The sequence below is a fragment of the Conger conger genome, chromosome 9, assembly GCF_963514075.1.
Source record: "Conger conger chromosome 9, fConCon1.1, whole genome shotgun sequence".
Taxonomy (NCBI): Eukaryota; Metazoa; Chordata; class Actinopteri; order Anguilliformes; family Congridae; genus Conger; species Conger conger.
In genome coordinates this window covers 30,977,405-31,003,841 of record NC_083768.1, presented here as the reverse complement: position 1 = coordinate 31,003,841, position 26,437 = coordinate 30,977,405, and the positions used below count along the sequence as shown (strand labels likewise).

The window sequence follows — 26,437 nt, the reverse complement described above, 5'->3', positions numbered from 1 at the left end:
TGGTATTTGGTATTGAGTCATCTCACATCAACAACTTGAAGGCTTCTGTTAATTTTATCTATTTATGTTTACAGCGTCGAGTTAACTTTAATGTGTAAATAAGTGGAGGTCACTGTGGGATGTCGGCTAACCTTATATTTTACTGCCAAAAAGGAAACCAACCGGCTTTAATCTTTAACAAACAGCCTCAGGTATGGCCCACCAATTGAGCTCAGTGCTGTCATTAACTTTTGTGTGATGTAGAAGGTGAAAATGAGCAAGCTTTCTACTACACACTCAATAAATCAAAAACCAAATCACAAACTGCCGTTAGCTTCGACTCTGATCTCCTCAGTTAATTAGAAAAGATCTGTTCAGCTGAAGGCAAATGCAACCTTACAAATAAAGTCACTTATTCTGCCCAATTTGCTCAATTTTTGTTTCAGTATAATGTCATCCCAATGAAGAAGAGGTCTGGCTTGTTATCCCAGAGCTCAGAGATTAGCTTGCAGCATTAAAATAAGGGCTGGCTGAAACTTCCAGACATCATTGGTAGTGTCTACCTAAATGTACAGATATACAGATCCTGCAATTCTAAAAGCATATTCCAAATCTGGAATGAAATGTAAATGTTCATAGTTGATCATTGATTCATAAAACCTTTTTATTCTGGGCTTGAAACATAGGTGCAGTTCAGCTATAAACACATTTAGCGCTTAAGCTAAGTACTGCAAGTTGTGACAGAGGGACAATTGCTGTACACTCAGAGTCTGTATCATTAGGGTCTGCTGCAAGGTGTTTTTGTGTTTCTGGGGGAATTAACTTGCTCACTGCAAACAGAAGGGTACTGTTACCATGGCAGCCATCTGTTGCGCAGAGGAACCTCCCATCTGCTTAGATCGATCGGGAGCCTGTTGTGACGAGGTAGGATCTGATCGTTCATATTTATGATTAAGAGTCTGTGGTGGCCACTGGTAGTGATCTATAAAATATACCCAGTCATAAGTCATAGGTACCACAGTGATCATGTTTATGTTACTTCATTTCCTGCAAGGTGATATAGAGAAGCCTTCAACAATAATTTGCCCCCAACGTAATTAATTTTTTTTGCCTTTCTGCCACAAATCCAGTGAGGAAAATGGCTCCGTCAGACGTGTCGTATGGCTGAATATTTCGCAGAGGGCCCACAACCTCACAGCGACGTTGACTGGCGTTTGTAGGCTTTCAGTCTACAAAGATCCCTGGGAGTCAGACGTCAGACGTAAGGAATCAACATGTGGCTCATGTGACACAAAGAGCTAGCGCCGTACACCGTGAGGTGGGCTGCTATACTTTGTTTTGGCTTTCTTGCAGCTTTCGGCAAGGCCCGACTTCAGCCTGCACTGTGAACATGATGGAAAGCATTAGACTTAGCTTGGAAAACATTCCAGAATGTCCCCTGGAGCTACCCGCTCAAGTGGAGACTCAGGTTTCTCTCAGCCACTTCATCTCCCGGTCAGACCTGCAGCCGAGGGGGTCAGTCGATAACAATACCAAACTCCTCCAGCACCCAGTAAACTGCTTTACCCCTCCCCCTCCACCGCACAGATAAAAAGGAACGACTTTTATCTCGATGTAAAAGTATAGCGGTAATAAAGCACCCTGCCATTCCAAACCGTGCTCGCGATTCGTTATTACCCCAAAGCCTCCTTCCCTCTGTGATCACATCCAAAAGGTATTTTCCCCTCATTTCAAATCTAGCAGGGACTCTTATGGATTGTGTTCTTGATAAAACAAAGATGAATATTCCTTACAGTCTATTCAGGGCTTTCTTCTCTCACAGATGCGGTTAAACATTATTTCAACACAGAGGAAAATGAAGATCTGTTATATTATTATAGCTTGTAGTGTAATTATCTTTCATGCAGCCTTTATTGATGGCAATTCGTTTTGTGTTATGCTTGTGAAATATTTACCTCCAGGCTACTGAAGGCATTTTTCACTTGTTGATGAAATAGAGAAAACAAGAACTCCCCTTGATTCCCTAGATCCCCCACGACCGGTTATACGTTTGTCACAATAAACTCGGCATGCTTGATACGAGGGTAATTTGCACTCAATCGTAAAAAACAAAGGCAGTTGGTCAGTCTGTGGATGTATAATGTCAAGTTAGGAACAGATGTTAAGTCTGGATAACACCGTTGTGATGGTCAATTTGACTGACAACAGCCTGAAAACCCCCCCAGTCTAACCAAACCTCCCCCCAGTAAAACAGATGTGCCTGACCTTGGGTTAGCGTGACAAGGGTAAGCAGGAGACATTTTACGAACAGGGCAAATGCACACGCTCGCCTTTTATCCTCACTGAGGAAACAGTGAGGTCTGCATGCCAACGGGGGTCCCTACTCAAATTCAGTCTCTTTTTTTGTTTGGCCTACATTCCAGGGGGGCTTTGGATCTTCCCTCACCCATGTGCTTTTCGCTATTTTCTTTCCGAGTGTTGTTTTACTGTATTGTGTGCCGTGCAACAAAAGACCACATGTGCTGTCGCAGGAGAGCTTTTCTGCTGATTGAAAATAACCCACGCCGCTTAGCCGCGCCGCCGGCTTTTGTTGCCGGACAAACAGATGTGAGCCATTACCGCTACGCGGGGCCAATTACCGCTGAGCCATTACCGCGACGCGGGGCCCGACGGCCGCTGTTGGGGGGCTGTGGAATGCGACCTGGTGATTGATCTGCGCCGTACGTTCAAGAGGCCTCCTGAACCACCCCTCACCGCTGCCAACAGGGCCCTGCGACCGCGGTCTCCAGACTTCAGACAATACCGTCGGACGCACACCTGTCGCCTGTAGCACCACAGCTACAAGTCCCCCCTGTCCCTGCTGACGGACGGGTGACAAATGAATGCGGAGAGACAGCAGTGGTGCCTCTGTCGTCCCACAATTCTCTTCACAGCAAAACGCTACCCAGCATTCACTTTTCACGGCTGCCACCTCGGAGTCCTTACTAAAGAGTGGGCACAGGATACGACAACAATGGCACATTTCTAATCTCTATTACATATACTTGTGGTGCACGTATTTGAATGGCAGTTGAAGCCAAGCAGCATTTACATACTGTGCAGGTCAACTTGAGCGTAAACTGGAGCTGGCGGAGCGGAGTGGAGTACAGCCTTTTCACACACTGGAGAAAAATGCCATGAAAAAAGGGAATGGAACGGCTACAAAAGAGCAGGATAGTAAAAAACGTGTCCACAGAGCGTCAGCACTAGATCATAAACCGTGGCTCTGAAACATTCTTCGGGATGCTCATCAGACAAAGTGCTGTTGATGCTTCTCCTAAAAATCGCAGGCTTGCAAATGTGAAGACTGAAGACCTTTAAACAGCTGATCATGCTGAATCTGTTTTTAGCTGGTTTGGGTGAAAAAAAGCACAGCAATTCAAAAAAAATATTTAAATAAAAAGAAAAAAGATAAAAGATAAGCTCAATTGTATACTCTTAAGTACATAAAGGTTAATTATGTCAAAATGAGACTTATTGGGCACACTCTCCACAGAAGAACAAAAATAAGTTAAGGAAAACTAGTAGTTTGAATGCTAATTTACTTCAAGCTCACATGCCTCAATTCTGTTTGATGATGTGAAAGCAACTACTTCCTGTTTACCTTGGCTTCCAAGAAGTAGTATACTTCATTCTCTCCACAAACTATTGGTTAACATCAACGAGGGTAGTTGATTTAAGATTTCCAAACTCAGTAGCAGAAAGAAAAACAAACAGAAACATAACAGACCCGTTCCTATGCCCTCTCCAAGGTCTACTCTCTGCCCAGAACACTTTTACCGTGCTTGAACTCGACTTGATATTTCGGATATAAAGTGTGTCTGTTCCAGAAAAATGCTTTGTTGCTGCGTGGCTGATTTAGCACCTCAAAATCCCACATTCTCATTGGAACTGGAACGGGGACATTCTACACGAAGTCTATCAATTTTGGCTAGTGCCCTTCCTGACCTTGGTCAAGACCTTTGGTTAACTCAATATGTCCCTGTTGGAGTTACTATATGGAGCTAATTACAGCCCCCTCTCTCTGCTATTTGCCAATGCGAGTTAACATGGCTCCTCGCCACGTGAAGGCTAATTGGCCGCATCTCTCACAGACCGCAACCTGGCCGCTGTTTCCATGAATAGTGCTTTCCTGCTTCCAGAGGATACTGCCAATCCTGGACGCCCATGAACAACATCAGAACATCAGGGAGTGGGGACAGCAAGGGGGAGGGTGCTGGTTTAGACACCAAGGTTGCCCCCCCCTGCTTTCCCAGATGCCAAATGTAATAAATCAGCCAGACTGGAAATGGAATCCAGATGCCAGAAGACCCCCGCAGGTTATCCTTGGCTAGTTTCATATGCGGTGTTCAAAACCTCCAGGAATGACTGGAGGCATGTGAAACTGAGAGGAGACAAAGGAAACCTGTGCAGGAGGTCTTCCATCAAGGGACTGTCAGCCATTTTGGCTCAAACGGACTCGCATCTGACAGCCTTGCAGCCCACTCCACTGTGTGCGGATATATCTGTGGGCGGGATGATGGGCGGGAGCTTCAACAACCCGGCAGCCTCTCCCCCTTCACCAACTCCAATAAACATCTGGACTCCATCCAGCCCAGCAGCAAGGCAGCACATTCAAATATAGGTCACGGGCAACGCTTGTAGTTGTGATTCAGCACTCGATGAGAGCATGTGGTATTCCTTTACTTTAATAAGGACTGGTTAGAGGAGGGGGTGGTATCACGCTGAATTGGCCCAAGCATTCCCAAAGAAATCTCTTTTTTAAATAAGGGAAAGACAACCACTGAGGTCTCTCATTCCACCTCAACTTATAATAAAATAAAATATATGCTCTGCTTATCATTAAGCTCCTCAACATATTTGAGCACTATAGCGCTCACTCAGATGTTAAGCCTATTGTTTTTGAACAAGTCTGAAGTTCTCAACATGGCAAATACCTTTTTCCCCTAAAGAATCTGTAGAGTTATAATGCATGACATACGAGACTAAACATCCCGCTTGATTCCAGTTCTGTTAAATGAATTTCCATCTCAATGTTTGTAATCCTCAACATCTGGCAAAGAACAGATCATTCTGAAGTGCTTTCTCTGGCACCATAGCCTTAGCAGGTATTTACCAGATCTCCAGAAGGTTTATGTATTAATGAGAGGAAGTACTGCAATTTAGTCAATGGGTTCATCTGCCTTAGAATCTGCTCTAGACTTATGGACACTCCAGCTCAGCAATTAGTTAGTTCCCTTAACAGGTGTCCAGATGACTCATTTTACATATAGACATGTGGAGAGAATAATTTTGGTAGTTTGTTTACTTTGTGGAGGCAGAAGGGACAGCTAGCTGTAATGAGCTATGTGTTCTTGGGAATGGCAGCAACCCAGCAAGCAATACATCTAAAAATGTAAAGTTCTCATTTGGATTTCTGTACTTTTATATATCAGCAGTAAATCAGCAGTGAATATTATTTGAAGTCTCTCAGTTTTGGGCTCATAACTAAAGCTTGAGGCATTATTGGAAATGCTTGTTTCCTCAGGCTGAAGGGAGCAGTCAAGCCTGTTACAGTTTCATCACTCTGGGGAATGAGAGTCTGTCGAGAGGTACCCCAGAGGGGGCTAGGAAAGACAAACAACTGTACAGCTGCCTGATTATTTTCTGTGTCACGTGTAGCTGGCTAATGGACTCTTCCCCAAGACAAAAAATAAACATGGGAGGCACAGCAAAGTGGCAGAATCAGATGGAAAGATGGAAAGGCCACCACAATCATGATCCCTAATTCCATACACCCACAGCATGTTAGCAAGGGGCAGAAAACGTGGAACTGGTTTACATTCCAAAAATGCAAACAGCTGGAATGGGAAACGTGCACAGCCATTTCAAAGTGCCATGACTATTTCCTGTTATTCCTCATAAACAAAAGACAAAAACCCAACAAAAACAACAACTCATATAAAAATGAAAATAAATTAACATGAGGAAAACCAAGACAGGGAGAAATGCTATCGGTTCTTCGACTTGCAGAGGAGAGTGTCCGATGTAGAGGGAAATGTAGTATCAGTTTCTGGGGTAAGGACCCTACAGTACAGATGGCTCCAATTAAGAGTGGCTACATTCTCAATTTAGCTCTAGAGTAAGTAAAACAGTTTAATTCTTTATTTAGGTCCACATTTACAAAATACATTATATGGGCCAAAATGCGCACAGGCACAGACGCATGCTCATGCGTGGGGGCGCACACGCGCACACACACACACACACACACACTCTCTCTCTCTCTCTCTCTCTCTCTCTCTCTCTCTCTCTCACACACACACACACACACACACAATGTTAGCCATGTTAACTAGTTTCTGACGACCCTTGGCCCTGATAAGATCACTGTTACTGAGATTGGGCTATCTGGTGGAATGTGGAGACTAGTACTGTTGACAGACATAGAGTCTTAGGCACCACTGGACTTAACCCACAGGCTACAGAACATATGATGCCCAACTAGAAACAGAGATGAGATGTAAAGAATGGCTGAACAATCCATTTTTCCAGCATTGTTAAAGGAAAAAAAAATGTATCCAAAGATTTAGTTGTCTTAATTTTGTAATATTTTATGCAATAAGGATTTTATATCCCTGCCATACAATTATCATAATTGTATTGCAAATAATCATTCAAAAGGTCTAGTGATTATGGAAAAGACCAGTGGGGTACTGCTGTGATATATGATGAGGTGTTTAAGCTCAACTGTTTCAGAATATAACCACAGAAATGACATTATAGAATTATGTATAGACTCGTGTGTGCAAATAAATGAGGTAGCATAGCATTTGAGTCTTATATGTCATCATAAGGTCATGGCACACATTCTTACTGGCAAAATCAAGAACTACCAGAAAAAGATTCTCAGCACTTCATTACAACAAAATGTTTAATAAATTAACACTATGAATGGTCCAAACAAGCTGTTTTTTTTAGCATCTATCACAATTCAGTCAGTTTAAAAGGTGGTGTTAACATAAGGGTATCATTAAGGGATTCTTGGAATTGTGTGAAGTAAATATGACAAGCAGGCTTTTTTAGGGTTGCCATGTCAGGCGATGAAAGGTTCTTTCCTGCTGTTAGAAATGGTCCTGTTTTCACAGGAGAAAAAGGCATCGCATGGCCCATGTTTTCCATGCAAAAAAAAACTGCAAACAAAGAGGGAACTCTGCTGGTATTAAATGCAGGAACCTTTGACAAATACCATCTTGTTTTTGTAATTATGTTTGATAGCTCCAATATGCTCGCAGTTATCCAATCAATTTGTCAGGCTAGCTTCTGCTGCCCTGTCTCCTTATTCAGTCTTTATTCTGGTTTGAAACAGACAAAATTAAGGTAAAGGACAAAGTGAATACAGTACAAGATAAGAGATGTGAGATATGCATATAAAGGAGATACGGATGTGATCATATAAAATGTCAGCTAAACATTTTATTCTGAAGAGTCACAATGTCCTTCAAGTTTTGTATAAAATAATTTCTCAGTGCGCAAAAAATGTGTAATTCAATATGGTTCAATTAAATTAGGAAAATAGTTTTCCTCTGTTCGATGAAAACTACCTTGCTACTCATCATTTGGTACACATCACTTGCTATCATTTTTTAGTTTTATTTGCCTTTGCGTCCATTTTCTCATTCATACCTCATAACATGGATCTCTGATAAAATATCATACAATACCAAAAACAATTATATGCAACACATGATACTGTAATATAGGGTTGCATAGCATAGCAACAATCCAAGGGTACCACAAAAAGGGTGAAAATAAGCTTAAACCCCAAAGGGTTAACCATAAGAAACAAACCCTGTACCCTGGATAATAGTGTCAGAAAATGAAACAAAAATAAAAAGACAGCCTTTCTCTCAGGCAAGGAATGACAAAGCAAGAACAAACATATGGGAGCTTCTGTAATCCCTGTGGTGAATATGGCCACTGTAAAAACAGGAGAACTTGGCTGCCCTAGTTCTTCTCCTCCTGGACACACCCTTGGGCAGGGCCACCGCCATCTAAAATCAGCCGGCCAGTCGCCCGCTCTCTGCAACGAGAAGCCAACCAAGCAGGCGCGGTCTTGGATCCCATGTCCTCTGTAATCTACTGGTCTTGGCTTCTAAACAATGACCGCATTGAGAAGCAGGAGCAAATCATAGGCAGGATTAGCAGAAGAATTCCTAGGAAAACAACAAAGTCTGAACCCAAGCTTGTGCATCTGCCTTTCTGGGGTTTGGGGTGGGGGGGGGGGGGGGGGGGTAGTGGTGGTTCAGAAACCGCTGTTCTTCTCCCCCTTTCATTATTCTGCCAGCTCTCTGCATGTGGGAACAGTAGCGTCACCTCCCCCTGCCGAGCTCCCACAGTCTCGGTTGTTCGTGCAGTGAGGGCGAACAGGGAAGAGACGATGAAACCACACCCGCACGCGGGAGCAAGAGCGTCGGCAGAGAGGCTCGCGGTCACGGGCCAGCTGCTCATGCCTCCTGATGGAAGCTCCAGTGCCGCGCGGATACGAGCGCCCGCGAGCGCAGGAGAGTAAGCCCCAACTTCAAGGCACATCGTTCTTCCCTAGCCTCCGCCCGGTCATGTGGTTGAAGCAATGAAACAAACCGCAGAGCTTATCCCCATTCAAAATAACCCTTTTGTTCACAGGGTGGCTTTCTTCTGAAATAGTCAAATGTTCTTTTAGACAAAGATTAATGATAAAAGGACAGGGGTTTTACTTGTAGGGGCAACCCGTGTGACGTCTTTACTTGTGACCAAAGCCCTCTTAACTTAAGAAAAGCCTAAACAATTAACTTGTGAGATCTGTTGTAATCGTCTTTGGGGGGGAAGCTCACGGTATAGAGGGGATTAGAGCACTAAATTCTAGATTCACAAAGGGGCTAAAAATGTATTTTTATGAAACGTACTGAGATGAAACTGGTAGGCTAAGCCGGCAGTCCTAGGGAAAGGGACTAAACATTGAGGTAAACCTCCATGTTTCAGCTAGAGTTCTTGTCAAATCACAGCTCAGTTATCATTTGAAGTATTGCCCCTCTGTCATATTTAGCCTGACACATACCATAGATTAACTGGATTTAAGGTTCTTCTTTCATATTTTGGTTAATCTCGTCTACTGGATTAGTCATTCATGATACAATTTAATGCAAAGGATGCAATTTAACTAAATATACCTACAAATTTCTCATTCAACCCAGGATAATGTTTTTTTTTTTGCCTTGTACAACAGTCTCATTCTCGCACTTTAAAGTTTTATAATTCCAAAATGTTTTTCTCACCTAGCCAGAGCTTTTCATTTCACCCCTACAAAAATCTAAGTCCTTCTAAATATGTTTTCCTCCTTAATCTATATATAGACCGTAGCCAAGAGGATGTAAAGTTTATTTTCATGTTGGAAACTTAAAAGCATGAGTTTCCAGAGAAGATCCAGAGAGATCATAAAGCTCTTTGGCAGCGCATAAATAGCATATCGCGTGAGGAGGCAGTTAACCATGTGAATAACGGCAAAGGAATGTATTCCCTCTCTAAGGTTTTCCCAGTCCTATTTTCAGGTGAACATTGACATTGATTTGAAATAGCCTGGGTTTCCTCTTATTATCTCACTGACATAAACATGAAGACTTGCATAATGCGAAAATCCCAGCTTTGAATAATAATAAATAATCAGTATGTGCCTTTACTGTTCAGTCAAGAAGGTCTTTATACATTTATACCAGTCTATTATGAATGTTCTTTTGAAAGACACCTTGACTTATGACTGCATTCATTATTATGACAAAATACTGTCAAAAAACTGTCTCCAGTATAAAGTATATACGTTTAAAAAAAAAACCTGAGGAGAAGTATTTGGTTGAAGAAAAAACATTTTCCTCTTACAAAGGTTAGTGTTTTGACTGAATATTATCCCTGACTATTCCAGAATAGTATCTGGATATTGGTGACCATGGTTAAATGGCTATGGATTCCGCTAACCATTTGGTCATCAACATGATAAGACAATGTAGGGCTTGATGGGGCGGGGTGGGGAGTGTTGGCACGTTGTTGGCAAGGTGACGTGGATACAGCCTGAAAGGCACTACTCAAAGTACAGTAAATAGGTGGTTACACCACAATCCCATAATGTATCGTTTCATTTTCAGACTGGTCTCTCAACATGCTGAGGCCTAGGTCTTACGCACACACTCAGATGAAACGCTGGAGAACACCAGCAGCAGGTTGACAAACGAACGGGGTGAATCACGTGTGGCTCATTTCGCGGAAGCCATGTAATTGTTCTGTTCCCCTGCAGGGCACCCTAGTAGGAAGCCTGAGTTGCCGTGACGTGTCAGGGGGGAAACCCGGCAGTGACTCACGTAGATGTTCTTCTGCTGGTAGCGGAGGAACAGGTTGTGCATGATGGCTCCATCGTGAAGGTCTCCCAGAGTGGCCATGTCCTGCACCCCCACAGTGCTGCTGGGGTGCATGGCCTGCACCTTCTGCCTGGTCAAGGTGTTCTGCTTGTAGGTATACACCTAGCAGGGAAGAAAAATAAGTTATTAAACAGAACCTGGTTCATGTGCTCTGCAGCCATGTTGACCAAGCAATCGGTGGCTGAGAAGCCAGTCAAGTCCCACAACTTAAATGGAGAATGCTTTGACACACTGGTGCTTCATAAGGCCAGATCTATTTCAGCCTGTCCTGACCATCCTCTGCATGAGGAATTTCACACCCTCTACAGAAAGGACGTCAGATTCTTAAAGGTTCATGATGCCAAAGGTAAAGTATTACATACAAAAATGCAATCATATCTTGTGCAATAGCCTCGATAAATTTGCACAATGCTTAATTTTGCACTATACACCATGATTTACATAGCTTTGAATTGTGTCTTCATATTTTATATAGTGTCCTTTATTTTATTATATAATTTGGTGACTATTGCGTATGCAACATAATTGTTGTCTCATGATTTTTTGTTTCTAGTATTGGTGCAAGACAAGTTTCCCTAGTAGGGACAACAAAGTAACGAACTAAACTGAACGTGCTCAGTGCTCAGTACGTCTGAGACTGGTCATAGCTTACAAGTTCTGCAAGAATGGTGATATGGACTAAAAACTTTTCTGGACTGCATTATATTGTTGTTTTCAACAATAAAATACAATGATTGACTTTACAATAATCATCTATTGTTTTTTAAGAATTATATCTTTGCTTGTATGCCACAGCAGAAAGTAAGGTGTTTACATCCATTAAATTAAACAATTTAAATTCAGGAATTTCAACGAAAACTATTTTTTTGTGACTAGTATCTTAGGAGCATGAGCAAGCACTCACTTCAGCAAAACTGATCAGACAGAAGGAGTTTAGAGTGGGATAAAAGAAAAGTCTGTCACACTGTGACTCACACACTAATGCTAATGCAAATACACCCAGCATTTCAGATGCCTGACTTAGATTACGATGTGCACGATACGTGTAAAAACATACCGGTATACTGTATACACTGTGTCATCTAACCCTACTCATATGCATTCGACTGCGTGCTCTCTGACCATGTGAATCAAATGTGAACAAGCAATCAGTGGCTGACAAAGCACTCAAGACTCTTTATGGCAGAATACTTTGCGATAATAACACATAAGACATATTTTTAAAAGACTGGGCACATGATTCAGGGAAAAACATTTTTCTCTACAAAATGATAGTTCATTGCACAATGCTGAGACTGATAGTAGGTTGTTCTGCAACAATGTGGTACAACATGTCCCGACCAAAAGCAATTACACATGAATAATTCAACAATTCTTCTCTGTGTCCACAAAAGGGGGGCAGGTTACAAACCATTAAGAACACTGGGTTCATCTGAAATAAATCCTTTTTGAATTTGTTTCTCTAGATTTGGAAAAACCATAATTTTGCAATGCAACACAATCTTTGCATTGGCCAAGTGCTGTAGTAGGCCCTGGTAAATGCTAAAGTGTTCATTATTTTTATGAAGCAGACCTGAAACGATAGACATGGTCTGTTGCTTTTGAAATCAGAAACACTAGTTTGAGAAAAGATTCCTTGCATCAATGAAAATGGAAATTGACTTCTGCATTGTTCCTCTACAGTATGTGTAGTTTAATGCCAGCATGCATCATTACCTGTCCTATCCATGACATGTCAAAACCCACTGTGCCAGCAAATATCATAGTGGACATTTTTCTGAAACAGATAATAACTTCCGCTTCCTCATAATTCTGAACAAATTTGGGTGTAATATATTTATAACCATTTATTACTTTCCATTTCCATGATTTGACATTGTTTTTTACAATACAGAGATGGAATACATTTAATGCAAGCAATTATGGAAAAAGCATTGTTGTAAACTGCAACCCTTAAATCCCCGCTTTTATTGTATAACTTGGCACAATAAATTATTTGTCCAGTAATAAATAAATGCTTACGTGCCTGTACACAGTTCAACGCTGCTTAACTTATGCTTTACAATTGCTCATTGTGCTAATTCCTACAAGGTACATAGACCCTTGTACTCATTGTTCTTACAGTATACACTTTGCACATTAAGTTTTGATGGCCCATTAAATTGCTCTGGATAGGTTAATTTCATAAATAATAAACAAAATAAGCATCAAAATACATCTTATCTTTCCAAAATTATAGCATTTAAATCACTTTGAAATTGAATTCCCCTTGCACATTCCAGAAGACAGACACACCACTGCCAGCCCTTAAAGAATGTATATGTGGTCATAAACCTCAGCATCTTTAGGGTAATTTAAAACACAAATGACTCACAAATATGCACACCACACACCAGCAGATGGGCCACTATGTCCACAGGTGTGACATCAAAAGGCACCATAACACAGATGTGTGAATTATTATTACAATTATAATGAAAAATAAATCATTACTGGGAAGACACATTTAGTCTGTTCTTAGCTCATAAAATATTCAAATTAACAAAACTTTGTTGCAAAAGTGAAGTAATGTTGTTTCGCTAACATTGAGGAAAGGCTACACCAAACACACTGCAGCATCCTGTGCACTACACCGTCAGTGAAGCATAGCCAAGGATATACTGCAAAGCCAAAACAATTTCTCTCAGTTGCTGCTTTCAAAAGTGCATATAGGCACACATTTGCTGGACATACATATGATCCGATTTACGTTGCATCCATATATCACCGTAGGCGTATACCTTGTTCCCTCTTGCACGAGTGGAGGACTAGGCACATGAAATGAAAAAGCGGACACGAGACTGGTGCATGCACATGGCTGCTGGATTTGCAACTGAAGCCAACCTGGCAATTATGGTCAGAGCACGAGCTCAACATGGAAAGTTCCAGAATACCAGTGGCGGACGGATCGGGAACCAGAGATCATAATTCCTGCACACTCCCAGGGAAAGCCAGGAAGGCCGGAAACCATAACGACGATGTAAAGGGAAATCGGTAGAAGGGACGATCAGGAGGACTGCGTAATTTGAAGCTACCCATCAACTGACGCCACCGGACAAACGCCATCGTGTGCGCTGTCAGGCTGATCAACGGACACCAAAGTGTTCAACTATTTAAATACATGAAATGGCTTTGAAAAGGATAACATCGTTTTGGTAATAATCAATTATAATTATGATAATTATACATATTTCATTAACCTGATGTTAAGGGGCCCAGATCTATTGCCAGATATTTAACGGTAAATGCTTCAAAAAATGTAACCAATGCATTTTGCAGCATTTGAAGAGACAGGGTGAGAACAGGACAACTATTTTGGACATCAGCCTCTGGAAAGATTAACCCAACTAAAACAGTGAGAAAAATGGCCCCAGTAACACAGAAGCAAACGAGTGGTCAGCCCGTGTGGGAAAGGTGTGTAGAAACCTTATAGTATTATAGCATCGCTGCGGAATGGGAGGCCCTTTCTGAGAGACCCCTATGCTATCTCATCCCACTTTGCTACATCAAAGCACATCCAAAAGGACTCTGCTTTCTCTTGTTTGACATCTTCGTGATCAAGTGCACACATTCTTGATTAGCAAGGCTGTCCAGACAATACTGTCACTTTGATTTTTCTTGATTAAAAACTAATTTTGGAGAGGTGCATTGGCGAGACCACTTGAAAATAAACAAGTGTCTACTATTATTACAGTGAGAATGCTTTATAAAGCAGCCTGCACATCCTTCCTCTTAGGGTCCATTTTTTTGCAGTTTCATGTCACGTTCCAGTATTTCCTTGGAAACCTCAGCTAGCTTGTGCATTAGAATAACCCCAAGTCGGAGTCCAGTTACATTCTTTGGGCAAGATCAAGAAATATATATATTGTTAAAGCACAATCTTGGTGTTGACCTTTACTTTTGGAGTAGAGTAATTCAAGCGGAATGTCGCAGACACTTATTTTGTGAAAACAATCCCACAAAACCTTAGGAAAATGTTAGCAGTACTGAAAAATGCTTTTACTTTGTACTTTGAAAAGTGGCCTGTTGAAAATAAATGATGGTATTTCTCTGACTCATGATCATTTATTATTTATTATTTATGTGTATTTTTTACTTGCATGACTGGAAGAGAACACACAAGAATTCCAATGTACCTGTACTGTATTGTACCTAATAAAAACTCTATAAAACTCTATAAAACTCTATAAAACTCTATTCTATTCTATTCTATGACATCACGACAATACCACAAGAAAGCTCTGTTCACACATTGAGTAAAATGGAGAATCAGTCCGAGATACTGCATCTTTACCATGCTGTAGGTTTCTCCTGCCTAAATACTGCAGCTATGCAGGGCTTGGTAAGAGCTGCGTGTAAGGAGCCCTTTAACAGCGACTGAGAAGAACTAAATGATCCCTTATCAAGGAGAAATATCCCTGCTGTCACCTGAGTGCAGACTGTCCCTCCCCAGGTGGGCGGCCCCAACATGGCTGCTATACCGGCTCTCAGAGGAGACTCACACTTAAACCTGACCCAGGAGATTTATACAGCGGCTGTAAATTCTCAGGTCTTGCTGGGGAGACTGTGGCTGATAGCACTTTAAAAGCACATCCATCCCCCGCTGAGGAAGAAGGCTTTTTGGGGTCGGATGCCCAGGCAGAAGACCGGAACGCCCCGGCGGAAAAGATAGATATCACCCTTCCCATCTCCGTTCTCACCTGGCAATCTATTGCCCTGTACTTCCAAACAAAAAACAGCAAGAGAAGAGTTCTGTCTGGAGGTCATTCATCATTCGAGTGCTTTGTTCAGGGATGACAACAAACCACCTCCAGCATTAGGGAGGCTAAACACACACGCACGCACATACACACACACACACACACACACACACAGATAGAGAGAGAGAGAGGAAGATAGAGAGAGCGAGGAAGACAGAGAGATAGAAAGAGAGCACGAGAGAGAGCGAGAGAGAAAGAGAGGGAGAGAGAGAGAGACCAATCTGAAATTACCAATTCCAAACTAGAGAGAAAAAAATAAGAAAAAAACCACACAATTTCTCAAATTATTTCCTTTCCAGTTTACAAGTTGTTCTTCACTAACTGATGTGCCACCCGTGCACCACACTTACAATGTAAACGCTGCAGTTGAAGTGTGTACTCTTCCCATGAACTCACTTACATGCCAGTAACTATAAGCACAGAACTGGTGCACTCACACTAGTCAAACTTAAGGCTGAAGGAATTTAACTAGCTGCACAGTCGGAATGAAAGCAAGCACATGCTGCCAAATAAAACTGGCTCATCTGGCAAATGTGATCCCTATGTTGTTCCAGACTAGAGCTCTGTAGTCCACGACGTGTATATTCTTCAGACAACAGCAATGGAAACCTTTTATTCATGTCTTTGTGTTTGCGTGCATGTGTGCGTGTGATTCTTGTCTGTGCTGACATGTACGCAGACTTTATGTGGAAAAAATACTTGTATTCAAAGAGAACAAAAGACTGTCAGCCTTCTCCACAATACTTTGTTTTACATAACTAAGCCCTATTTAAATAGCATACAATACAGAATGTATGCTCATTAACCATTATTACATGCACTTTTACTCTTGATGTTGTTGCAGACAGAGCAGCGCATGATGGCTAATGCACTTTTACTCCTGATGTTATTGCAGCACACGATGGCTAATAGGAAAGAGCTGCACTCCTCAGGAAGAGGCAGCTTTACAGCTGCTGTCTTTAGTGGCGTTCATGTCCCACTGACATCCTTAAAGAGCGGATCCACCCTGTCCCACAAATCACAGCGGCCCTTGGCCTCTCACCAGGTGCACTCATCCTGAGGGCATCACTCTTCACGTGTTTGACATGGGATTTTTGGAAGCTGCGTTGCTATAAATATGCAGATGAGACCGCACTCACGGGGCACCCTGCTCAGCTGGACTGCCCTGACCAGGGGCAGAATTTAAGCTCACATCTGTGCTATAGCTTTCATTCCATATCAGCCTACAGGAAGTCCTTTGTTGAAAAGATCCCATGATGAACTCAAAGCGGGAGGGGGGGAAGGTCACGCAATACTGCGGATGGAGGGGAGGGATTCGGGCTGCGACCTCGGGGTGCTGTCAAACTTCCAGCCGGAGTCCAGTGAAAGCTAGTCACTGTTGGGAGTCGGTTACACATGACCCCCTTTCACAGGCCCTCTTTCTCAGTCCGGGATCATTCCTGGCATTCCTGCGCATGCTTCCCATGTCCCAGAGCGGACGGACGAGCCGCCCCGCGCCCACGCATCCGCAGAGCGCTGTCGTGGCACGAGATGTTTCAGCTCAGTGGAGCCCGGCACACCGTGTCGGTTTCTCAACATTTACAGACAACAAGACTGTTTGCGAGTCTGTCACTGGAAACAGTGGCAGATGCGTTTTACCGCCCGTTACGTGCTCACTCGAGGTCAAGACCAGAGCACTCATAAACATTCACGCAAACACGCACACACAAATCTTTCATTATTACCCCTCGTGTCTATACACAAATTCACCTAGGAACTAGGCTTTAAACACACCCTGCAGAGTATTGGCTTTTCTGTCATGACTACAAATACAACAATGATGGAAAGCAAAGCAAACTTTTGGATAGAAGTCAACTTCCACTCAGTGTCCTTTTGTCAGCAGAATGCATACTCTGAAGTACATGTTACAGATATCTAAAAGATAATACCAAAGACCAAGCATGTCTAGACTAAATACGCATGAGAGGATGGTGTATTTAAATCCTGGAGAAATCTGCAAACTTTGAGAACCTTCTCACCTTTGGCATAGTTGTTCTGTGCTGGCCCTTTTAAACTCTGCCTGCAATATTACTGCTGATTTTTTGTTTTCTTTACATCTTATATTTATGAGGCTACCAGTAAAAGGCCCCAGGGGGGATAATGACGTATTAACTAAAGCTTTACTAAAACCACATATTGTACATATAAAAATATATTTTAGTGGTTATTCCCAGCACGTGTACAGCTATTTAAGGCTCAATAAATGAAAACAAAACAATAACATAGAATGATGGTTTCAACAACACTTTATCTTAAACATATTGCGAAAGTAATAAAAATAATAATAATAATCATGACTTTGAAAAATTCCTCTTCCTGAAAGCCCAAGGTCCCATCTGACCGGCCTTCTTGACCTCCACTCCCTCATGTTTGTGGTTAGCGTGCAAGAGGCCCATCAGCACAGCGCATTCCCTTATCTGTTATCAGCTGCTGGAAGTCACAGTATCTCTGACAGATCCTGACCATCCGCCATCAGTATCACCAGACAGCGTTTGCGTCAGCCGAGTCAAACCAAATATACAGCCTAAGTTCCTCTCCATTTCCAATGAAAAAGTTGCTGGTTGAAAACTTCTAAGCAACCAACTCCCTTAGGAAACGCATTGGAGGACTGCGCATGCGGTGTATGAAACTGTTTTTCATTAAAAGAAGAAAAATATGAGAGTGTACTATAGAAAGTGTTGGATTTACACTGATAAATAAGTATGATGCATGAAAATGGTGAAATGCATGGGGGGTATTGCAGAATTCAAGATACAGTAGTGAGTGTGAGAAGCATGAAAAATATACTTGACCTTTAAGTTAAAATGTGCCAATTTAACAAAAACGTTAAATGTTAAATAAACCTCAAAGTAATGCAGTACAACCCAGCGGAATAAGATACCACCTGCAGTGTCCAATGAAAAAAGTGCAAAAACAGACTATTTTTAAACAGAGGCAAAGTCTCCCTGAAGGCTGTCTGCACCGACACGGACTTGTTACTGTGGGCTCACCACCGGCCTACAAGAACAGCACTCGTCTGCACTGTGGAACGAGAGAGAAATGAGAACCAGGCTGGCTGGAAGGCAGCCGATGCTGCAGTCCTCTCCCAACACACTGCCTCTTGATCACGGCGGCTGATATGAAGGCCATTTGGCTTACTGGAGTAATTGCTTCTCAGTGGTGCAGAGCCTTTGAACTGCAGTACGTATCCACAGGACTAAGGGGTTTTGTGGGTCTCAATTCACACCACCGTGACACAGGACTGCAATAGCACACACTCTAAGTGTCAGGCTTACTGGTATATGTCTGCAGTGTGTTTGTACTCTCACAGTGTATATATATAATCTCACCGAGGGCTATAAACCTTTCTGCTCTAAAAACACCAAGGTAAACCAATACTTTTCCCTAAATTTGCTTAAGGCAGAGGGAATATTTTCTACTTCTCATTAATTGGTAAAAGAAAAAACACAGTAACCATTTGATTAATTAAAGTAATTAACTACAACAGTCTGCCACCTATCACTCAAACCTCAATTAACATGACAAAACTGACCAGCACAAAATGGCGGAGATACTGTTGTGACTGCATATTATCATGTTATTTGGTGAAAGTGCCAAGACAGAGGAGGCAGAGATTTAATTACAGGCTACAGCCTAACAGGGCAGTTTACACTGGCAGATTTACCGACCGTCTCTAACTGACCTGGCCGCGTGTCTGCAGCACTAAAGAAACGGCACTTCTAAGAGAGCAACAGACAGGAATGCATTTCATCAGTTTTCCAATCAGCGAAAATCCCGTGAAATTTTATGTTGGCACGGACGGAGCGGCAAGCTCGAAACCCTTCATCAGCCCTTTTGAGCGATACGCCATCTAACCACCGACGATGTTGTGCTATGAGCGGAAAAATCCTCATAAATACTGATGCGGTTGTTAGTATGAGCAAAGAATAGCTTGAATCAGAGAGGATATTATTAGAAGAACAATTATGGATGTTGTTATAATAGGCCAGTCACTAGTGAAAATTCACAGATCAGCCTCTGTGTATGCAGTGGACATTCAGTAAACCTGTTTTCTTTACATCTTTACAACATGCAGCACACTGGATCTTAATTCTGATGAAACAGATCACTAGAAGTTATCAAATTGACGATCTTTCTCTTCTTTCCTCCAGTGTAGCATCAAAGCCCACAGACCACAGATGTGCGAGTCTTGGTGGTGATGTAAGCTGTCAGCGGACCACTCTAACCTGCGTGGTGAAGCCATAAGGGTGCTGATTTAGAAGATCAAAGGCTTTCTGGTATGACAGGTATAACTAATGGATCTTTTAAATTAATTAAGAGCACATTAAACATTTATGGGAAAAATACATTGTGCTTTTCAAAATACAGTTAATGGTCTTTAGTATGCTTTAGTATGGGGTACGTAATTAAAAATGTTTCGAGACATCCGGCGAAAAAAAACTAACTTTTTTTGCATTCCAACTGAAACTTATTCCAGAACAAAACATGTTTTACTTTATTTTTTGCATTAAATTGAAATTATATTTTAAAATGTTCGCTCCCAAGAGACCCCCCTCTTCCTCTAAATGAACTCACTGTTTGTTCTGACAGTACTAAAATGCAGAGGACGCACGACTGACTCCCTGAGGTTCTCTTTATCATTAAGAATGCCAGAAAGCATGAAAAAGGAAACCGAGGTTCTTGTTCTTAATATCATCTCAAAGAGAATGCAAGACAGAAACTTGGCAAAGCGGCGCTCAGCATTCCTTCCTTTCTGGACCAGAGTTCGTATTTACCACTTCCTCGTTTGTGTTTTCAGTCACTTTTCTTTCTTTCTTTTTTTTTTTCACTTTTCTTAACTTTGCCCTTCTTTCTCGAGTTACAAAACAGCACTGGAAGAAAGACTTCATATTTTCAGAGGACTCCTACACGTCCCATCAGGACTCTCAGGAATCCGCGTTTCTCTGGTCTTCGTGCTGCTTCCAGGCTTGAGAGGACAGCTTGTCAGGCTCCTCGTTTTTGCTGAGGTCAGGGCTTTGTCCTCCGGATCAGTCCCGGACAGGCTGGCCACCCGGCCAAGCTCAGCGGCCTCCAAAAGACGATTAGGCTCCGCTTGGCCCTAATTATTTTTCTAATTAGAAAAACGATATCCAGTGAGATGTGGTGGATGAAGCAGACTCTGAGCTGCTGAGACACAACAAAAGGCAGTGGGCTGAGGATTTAAGGCTGGGAACAGATGCCAGATGAGTTAACCTCTTTCTTCAAGGGACTGCTAAAAAAGGCTAGAAAACACAACGTGGGCCAAACCGAACAACACAAACACGGGTAAAGTAATTACACGTCCTCTGAAGCAAGGCAGCCCTGCTGCTGTAGGGTTATGGGTCATGGAGGGAAAGTAAGCTTATCATCACGTTCCCTGGCTGCATTGTCACATATCTGTCAAGTGGATACTGTTTCAATTGTGTCCAAACTGGAGTTGCTCATTAGGCTGCCTGGCAAGACTCTGCAGTGACACAAGTTATAATCAGGCCCCAGAAGGCACTCCATCAAACAGATAAACCATCCGTCAATGCCTTTCAACTCCAGAGGCACCTGTGTGTCACGTTACAGGTCTTCTATCCTGACATTGTTCAGAAATTCCTGCCTATTTAGCATCCATTCATATGAAGCAGGCCTCACCGTCAGTGGACTTGGAACCTGATCGGGGGGGGTGAGGGCACGGAGGGAGGAGGTCAAAGACCTGTCAACCTCCATTCCCTCTGATCCTGTTGCCCCCTGACACACGCCGGCTGTCCCCATGGTGACAACAACCCCCCACCCCAGCATCGAGCGCTCAGTGGGTGTGCTTGGCCAATGGGTGCCATACAATGGACAACATCTGGTACATACAGGATATCTTCCAGTGAACAGGTGCTGCTGGCATCGTCTTACATGCCCGTCGTGAACAGGCGGCTTGTGAGGTGTGAGGGGTGGGGGAGAGCCTCAATCCACTGTAAAGCCTTCCCCCCACTGTCTGGAAAGGAGAAACCCCTCACCACCCCCACCTCCGCCCCTCCCACCACTCCAATTAATACCCACCCACTCACTTATCTGATTACAGGGACTAAGCAGCCAATAAGGTGGATACAATTTCTACAGAGGGCTGAACTATGTCTGTCTGTGGTACTATGATATGTGTGAAAAATAGGCACGGTTACATAGGAAAGGCAGTTTGACAGGGCTGCTCTCAGTCCGTATGGAACTCTCTTCAGCTGGCATTGGAGTCCATTTTATATTGTGCACTGTTTGTACTCAGTATGGTCCCATTATCACTCTACCCACTCAGTAAACAACTGCTTACACTGAGAAATAAAGGTACGAAGAAGTGGCTAAAAAGGTACAAATCGCTGGGGCGATACCCTATAGATGCATAAAATTGTACCCCTAGAGAGCAATGTATAATTACTTTGTACCTTTTTCGCTGTGAAAACGTACTTGTTTGTACCCAATGCAAACATTACTGTACTTTCAGGGTACATTTGAGAAATTTGATCCTTGAAGAAAAAGAATGTCCGTCCCCTGTCACTTTATTTCTTAGAGTGTGCCACACCACTGACTGTAGCAAGACGTGGAAGGTGGTTAAAGAGATAATGAGATGGGAGTAATGATACGCTGTCTTTAAGGCCCACAGAAACCAGATGGGATTAAAGCCTACAACGCCCAATACATCCGATTTGTGTAACGTTGGTCTCGCGATGTCTCAAAATAGAAGCACGGTATGTGACCTCAGTCTGCATGGCCAGACCACAGTCTACACAACCCAAGTGCACCTGGTCAAATACTATGTTTGATGCCGTTTGAGGTTCATAGCAAATTTTGTTTATACTGTATATCCCAATAAAAATGAGAACTTTTTTCCCATTGTAATACCAGTTAAAATAACCCTGAACAAAAAAGTTTCCCAAACGTCACAGAATTAATTAATGAATGAACAAGCAAGCTGTCAGCTGTCCATGTCCAAGGTAGCTGACCATGAAGTACATTGGTTAGGGTGAAGATTGATTCAGATGTACTGTTTTTTTTTTTTTCTCTAAAATTGAAATGTGCACACTACAAACACAAAAAGGAAGTTCCTGTTTTAATCTGGCTATTCAATACAATTAACGAGTGTGTGGATATACGCTAAGTATTTGAAACCAAGAGCAGAGAATATTTTTTGGAGGGACATGCCAAGCATCCACTAAATTCAACACCCATTAAAGTCTTAAGAGTACCTGATACACCCAGGAAAGAGAGTGCATCCAGAGCCATCCAGCAGATCACAGCTAAACGAAGGTTTAGGCCTATTTGATTCAGCATTAGTAATAGTATTGATCCGATTGATATGATGTTCTCACAACCCACCCTGAATTGTTTGCGACTCATAGCATTCAACATCATTCACTTTACCTTACACCATGAGCACAAAACAAAGAAAGAATGTGAGTAGACTCCAAGATCCAGGACTTAAGTGATTCCGTTCATTTGTCTGTCGCACATTATACCAGCTCCCATATGGAGACAATATGCTCACCAGAAATAGCCTATGAGTCACCAATGTTACAATATTAGCATCTGACAAAGGAAGGTGGACTTGCACGAAAGCTAAACTGAAGCAAGCACTGAATAAAATTTCTAACCTTTCCCTGTTTACATTTCTGCGGTACCTCATCATTTACAAAATGTCATAAACATTTTAAATTTGTCATTTAAATATAAAACAAAACATAAACAGAAATGTCAAGAAGCAGCTTGGCTTATATGTTAAGAACTTCTTGAATGTCTTTTTTCTGTTCAAAATATGTAACAGTAATAAACACTAAACAGTTGTAAAAAGTTAAGTTTGAATTTCCATGCTGAGCCAGAGAAAGAACTAAAGTACTTTAGGAAGGCTTGCATCACAGGCTCTGGTGCACATCTCTCAACTACACCAGTCCTGTCACGGATTCCAGCTCCCAGCACATAACGCATTATAGTTACACATACAGTAGTGAGTGAACACAGCAGCCTAGCCTTAAGAACTAAAGGCCAATTATAGTCCCACAACAGAGTGTCACACGACTGTGGTCATTGACCTTAGGAAGAAGTATACACGCACTCCAGTCGCCCAGGTTATAAACCAAATGTCGCTGAAACCACCAGCATCCATTGCATATCGTCAGTCATGGTGATGCTTTGTCTCTGGACTATAATCTGGCCTCAATACAATGACCAATAACAGCTATACAAATATAACATCTAAAACATGTGAAGAGAACAGACCCTTGGATACTGGAATTTTGTGATTATATGTCAATAATGGCATGAGTGAGATTAGAAAATACATATCAGTATAGTACTACAAAGACACATCGAGAAAAAGTCTTACCACAGACACTACTTTTATCAAGACTCCATATCCACTTCCACCTGAAAACACTCCAATTTACAGAAGGGTTTTTGGTCTTACCTGCCCATAGTCCGTAGTGAAGACCACCACACCTCCAGAGCAGGAAGACACGGTGCTGGGGTAATACTGCTCATCCTCTCGCAACCAAACACGGTCCCCCTGTTGAACAAAACCAAGGTTAGACCATCGGAAACAATGATTTAAATTGACATAACTAAAGTGTACCTATTTTGCTTCTTTAAAATGATGCAATTTTGCTGCAGCCCTCAAATATGAACAATGGTCTTGAGTAGGCCTAGTCATGAAGGTGCATCCATAAACTTCACAAAAGAAAGCTGAAAAACATCTGTGCTAACGCAGCATCACAGCGCTATTTTTGAAGGTTTCTCCTTTGGGATTCCCAGATCATAATAAAAACAGCACAGGCTGGATTTACATTTCGGTCTGCGAAGTTCTCCTCCACACGGAGTATGCTTACGGATTGACGAAATATACAATACGTCTACAGAGACATCCATATACAGTACAGCGCAAGCCTCTACATATCACAGAAGTGAGTCAAGGCTGTCAGGAAAGGGGGGAACCTGCTGCTGTTTCACTTTTTCAGGAGCGTACCTGAGGGCCATCCCAGGTACGCTCCCAGAGAAGGGTAGCTTTTATGGAGCTATCATTTTCACACTCATGTCTAACAGCTGTGAGTAATCCCATCGGGTACGGGCAGGAGATTTACGCCTTGGTCTCCACAGAAGGGAGCGTGGCTCAACATGAGAGAGCAACCGGACGCTCCGCAGCGAACGGGTCTGGCGCGGACCTTTACGTCCCATCGCCTTGGCGACGGTTCTACTGCCTTATGTCTAGGAATGTACACGGCAGTCCCCCCCGATTGTCTCTTAAGAGACCTGCTTCTGGAGTGAGCGAAAATGCAGCTCTCTTCAAACAGAAATGGCAGTCCAAATAGTCAAGCCCTCCAGTGGAGACCCTTAAACACATAACCACATGTTCCCCCTGCACTCTGCCTCATTAGCGTGACAGAGCCTGTTAATGGAAGAAGCGTATGGAGAGGACAGGCTGTTGTTGTTTCTTGAAAATTGCCAAGGGCCTAGAGACCTCTGAACCCGGTAAAACGGTGACCTTCGACACAGAGACCCAGTCTCTACTGACACAGCCGATTCCGTCTGAAGGAACACCTGACTGACGAAAAGGGAGGCTTCAGAAAAGGGCCCCCGAATTGAGCCCTGCAACAACAGCTAACACATCAATGCAGAACATGGAAAAATGGTCTACTCAGAGTATCATGGGACTGTACTCAAACCTGTACAAACAAGACATTTCTAAAGCTGTCCAACTTTCAAACAGTGAGGTTTATTAATTCATCAAGCATACATTGACCCTTGTAACTCCAGTAGCACGAGGGTAAGGGGAGTAGATGGCACTTCAACAATGAAAATAGTGGCTACAGAGTGGTATAAATTCCCTCACCGTAACCTTGCCCAGGGAGGGAGGGTTTTAGTTGGCCAGGTTGTCCCTATGCCATTACAATGGCAACTTCTCTGTCTATCAGCCTATACCAGCTGTGCCTATAGAGCACTCTATGGAGGCACTGAGTATGTAGATAGAATTGAGCTAGCAGCACACTGTGAACAAGAGTTACAGTGATAAGACAAGCCTTTGAATACAATTTCAAATTGGGACAATCAGACGAAAAATAAACTTTTATTTATTATTATTATTATTATTATTATTGGGAAGGCAAATTAAAAGTCAGCAACAAAGCTCATATGACTGTCATTAACTGTTTCTACAAGCTCATGAGAGTGTTTACATGCTCATAAAATTTCCACAAGCTCATAAGACATATTGTTTATAGCAATTCTCTTTAGCTTATGCATTAATAACAGTGTGCAATGCACAGAACTGTTATAAAAATGCATGTGTCTCCCCCAGCAAACCACAGTTTTACCATTTCAGCATGTGCTGACAGACAGCCAAGTGTTCAGAGAAAAAACTTTTCCAGTTTCAGATGCTGTTTTAATTAAAGACCTGTCGCAATGTTAAAATTCCCACAGCACATTCACACGCTACAGCTAAGGTGTCCGAGTCTCAACACGCTGAATGAATCATGTCTCGTTGTGTTGTGCAAAGGACGCTGGAATTTTACCAGAGAGCTCTGTAAAATGCAACGTAGGGCATATACAGTGACAATGAAAATACGCTCATAAAGCGGTCAAGAAATATAGCAACATTTTAGTTATGGAATTAATATCCGTCAGATCCAAAAAGGATGATATAGAGTATATGCTGTTATATCAAACAAGTGCACAGGAGATTATGTTCATTGCTTAGCTCCTAAAGACTAAACTAAGCATAAAATATGAACATCCGAGAGACAAGCCTTCAGACTGGCCTTCAGCCAAGGCCTATAATTGTAACAGAACTCAATTAATCAGGATTATGAAATATTGGATTTCATAGTATCATCATATCAGAGTATATATAGTATATCATCAAATTGTCTCATATTAGATGAGATGTTTTAATACAAATTTTATTCATTTATTTAATTTATCTTAAATAATAAAGAAAATATAGGTGCTTAGCTATTACAGTATATAGCAAGAGGACATATTGTAAAAGACTTATTTTCAAGACTAAATTTCAACAAATACCTCAGAATTGTAAACTTTTGTTTTTTGTAATTCCATTTTTAATAAGGGATCATTCACAAATATAAGCATTTCTTGCAATCAGTCATTCTCTTTGTAAAAAGGGCC

The 26,437-nt window shown here is 42.2% G+C and overlaps 1 protein-coding gene across 1 annotated transcript in view; it reads right to left on the bottom strand.

Moving 5' to 3' along the window:
- myo10 (myosin X) overlaps window positions 1–26,437 on the bottom strand; it is a 107,381-nt gene that overhangs the window by 60,485 nt on the left and 20,459 nt on the right. Inside the window, exons 2-3 of the mRNA XM_061255018.1 lie at window positions 23,727–23,825; window positions 10,386–10,544 (exon numbers count right to left, since the gene is read on the bottom strand). Of these exons, the coding sequence (XP_061111002.1) occupies window positions 10,386–10,544; window positions 23,727–23,825 (258 nt within the window). The remainder of the gene's footprint in view (window positions 1–10,385; window positions 10,545–23,726; window positions 23,826–26,437) is intronic.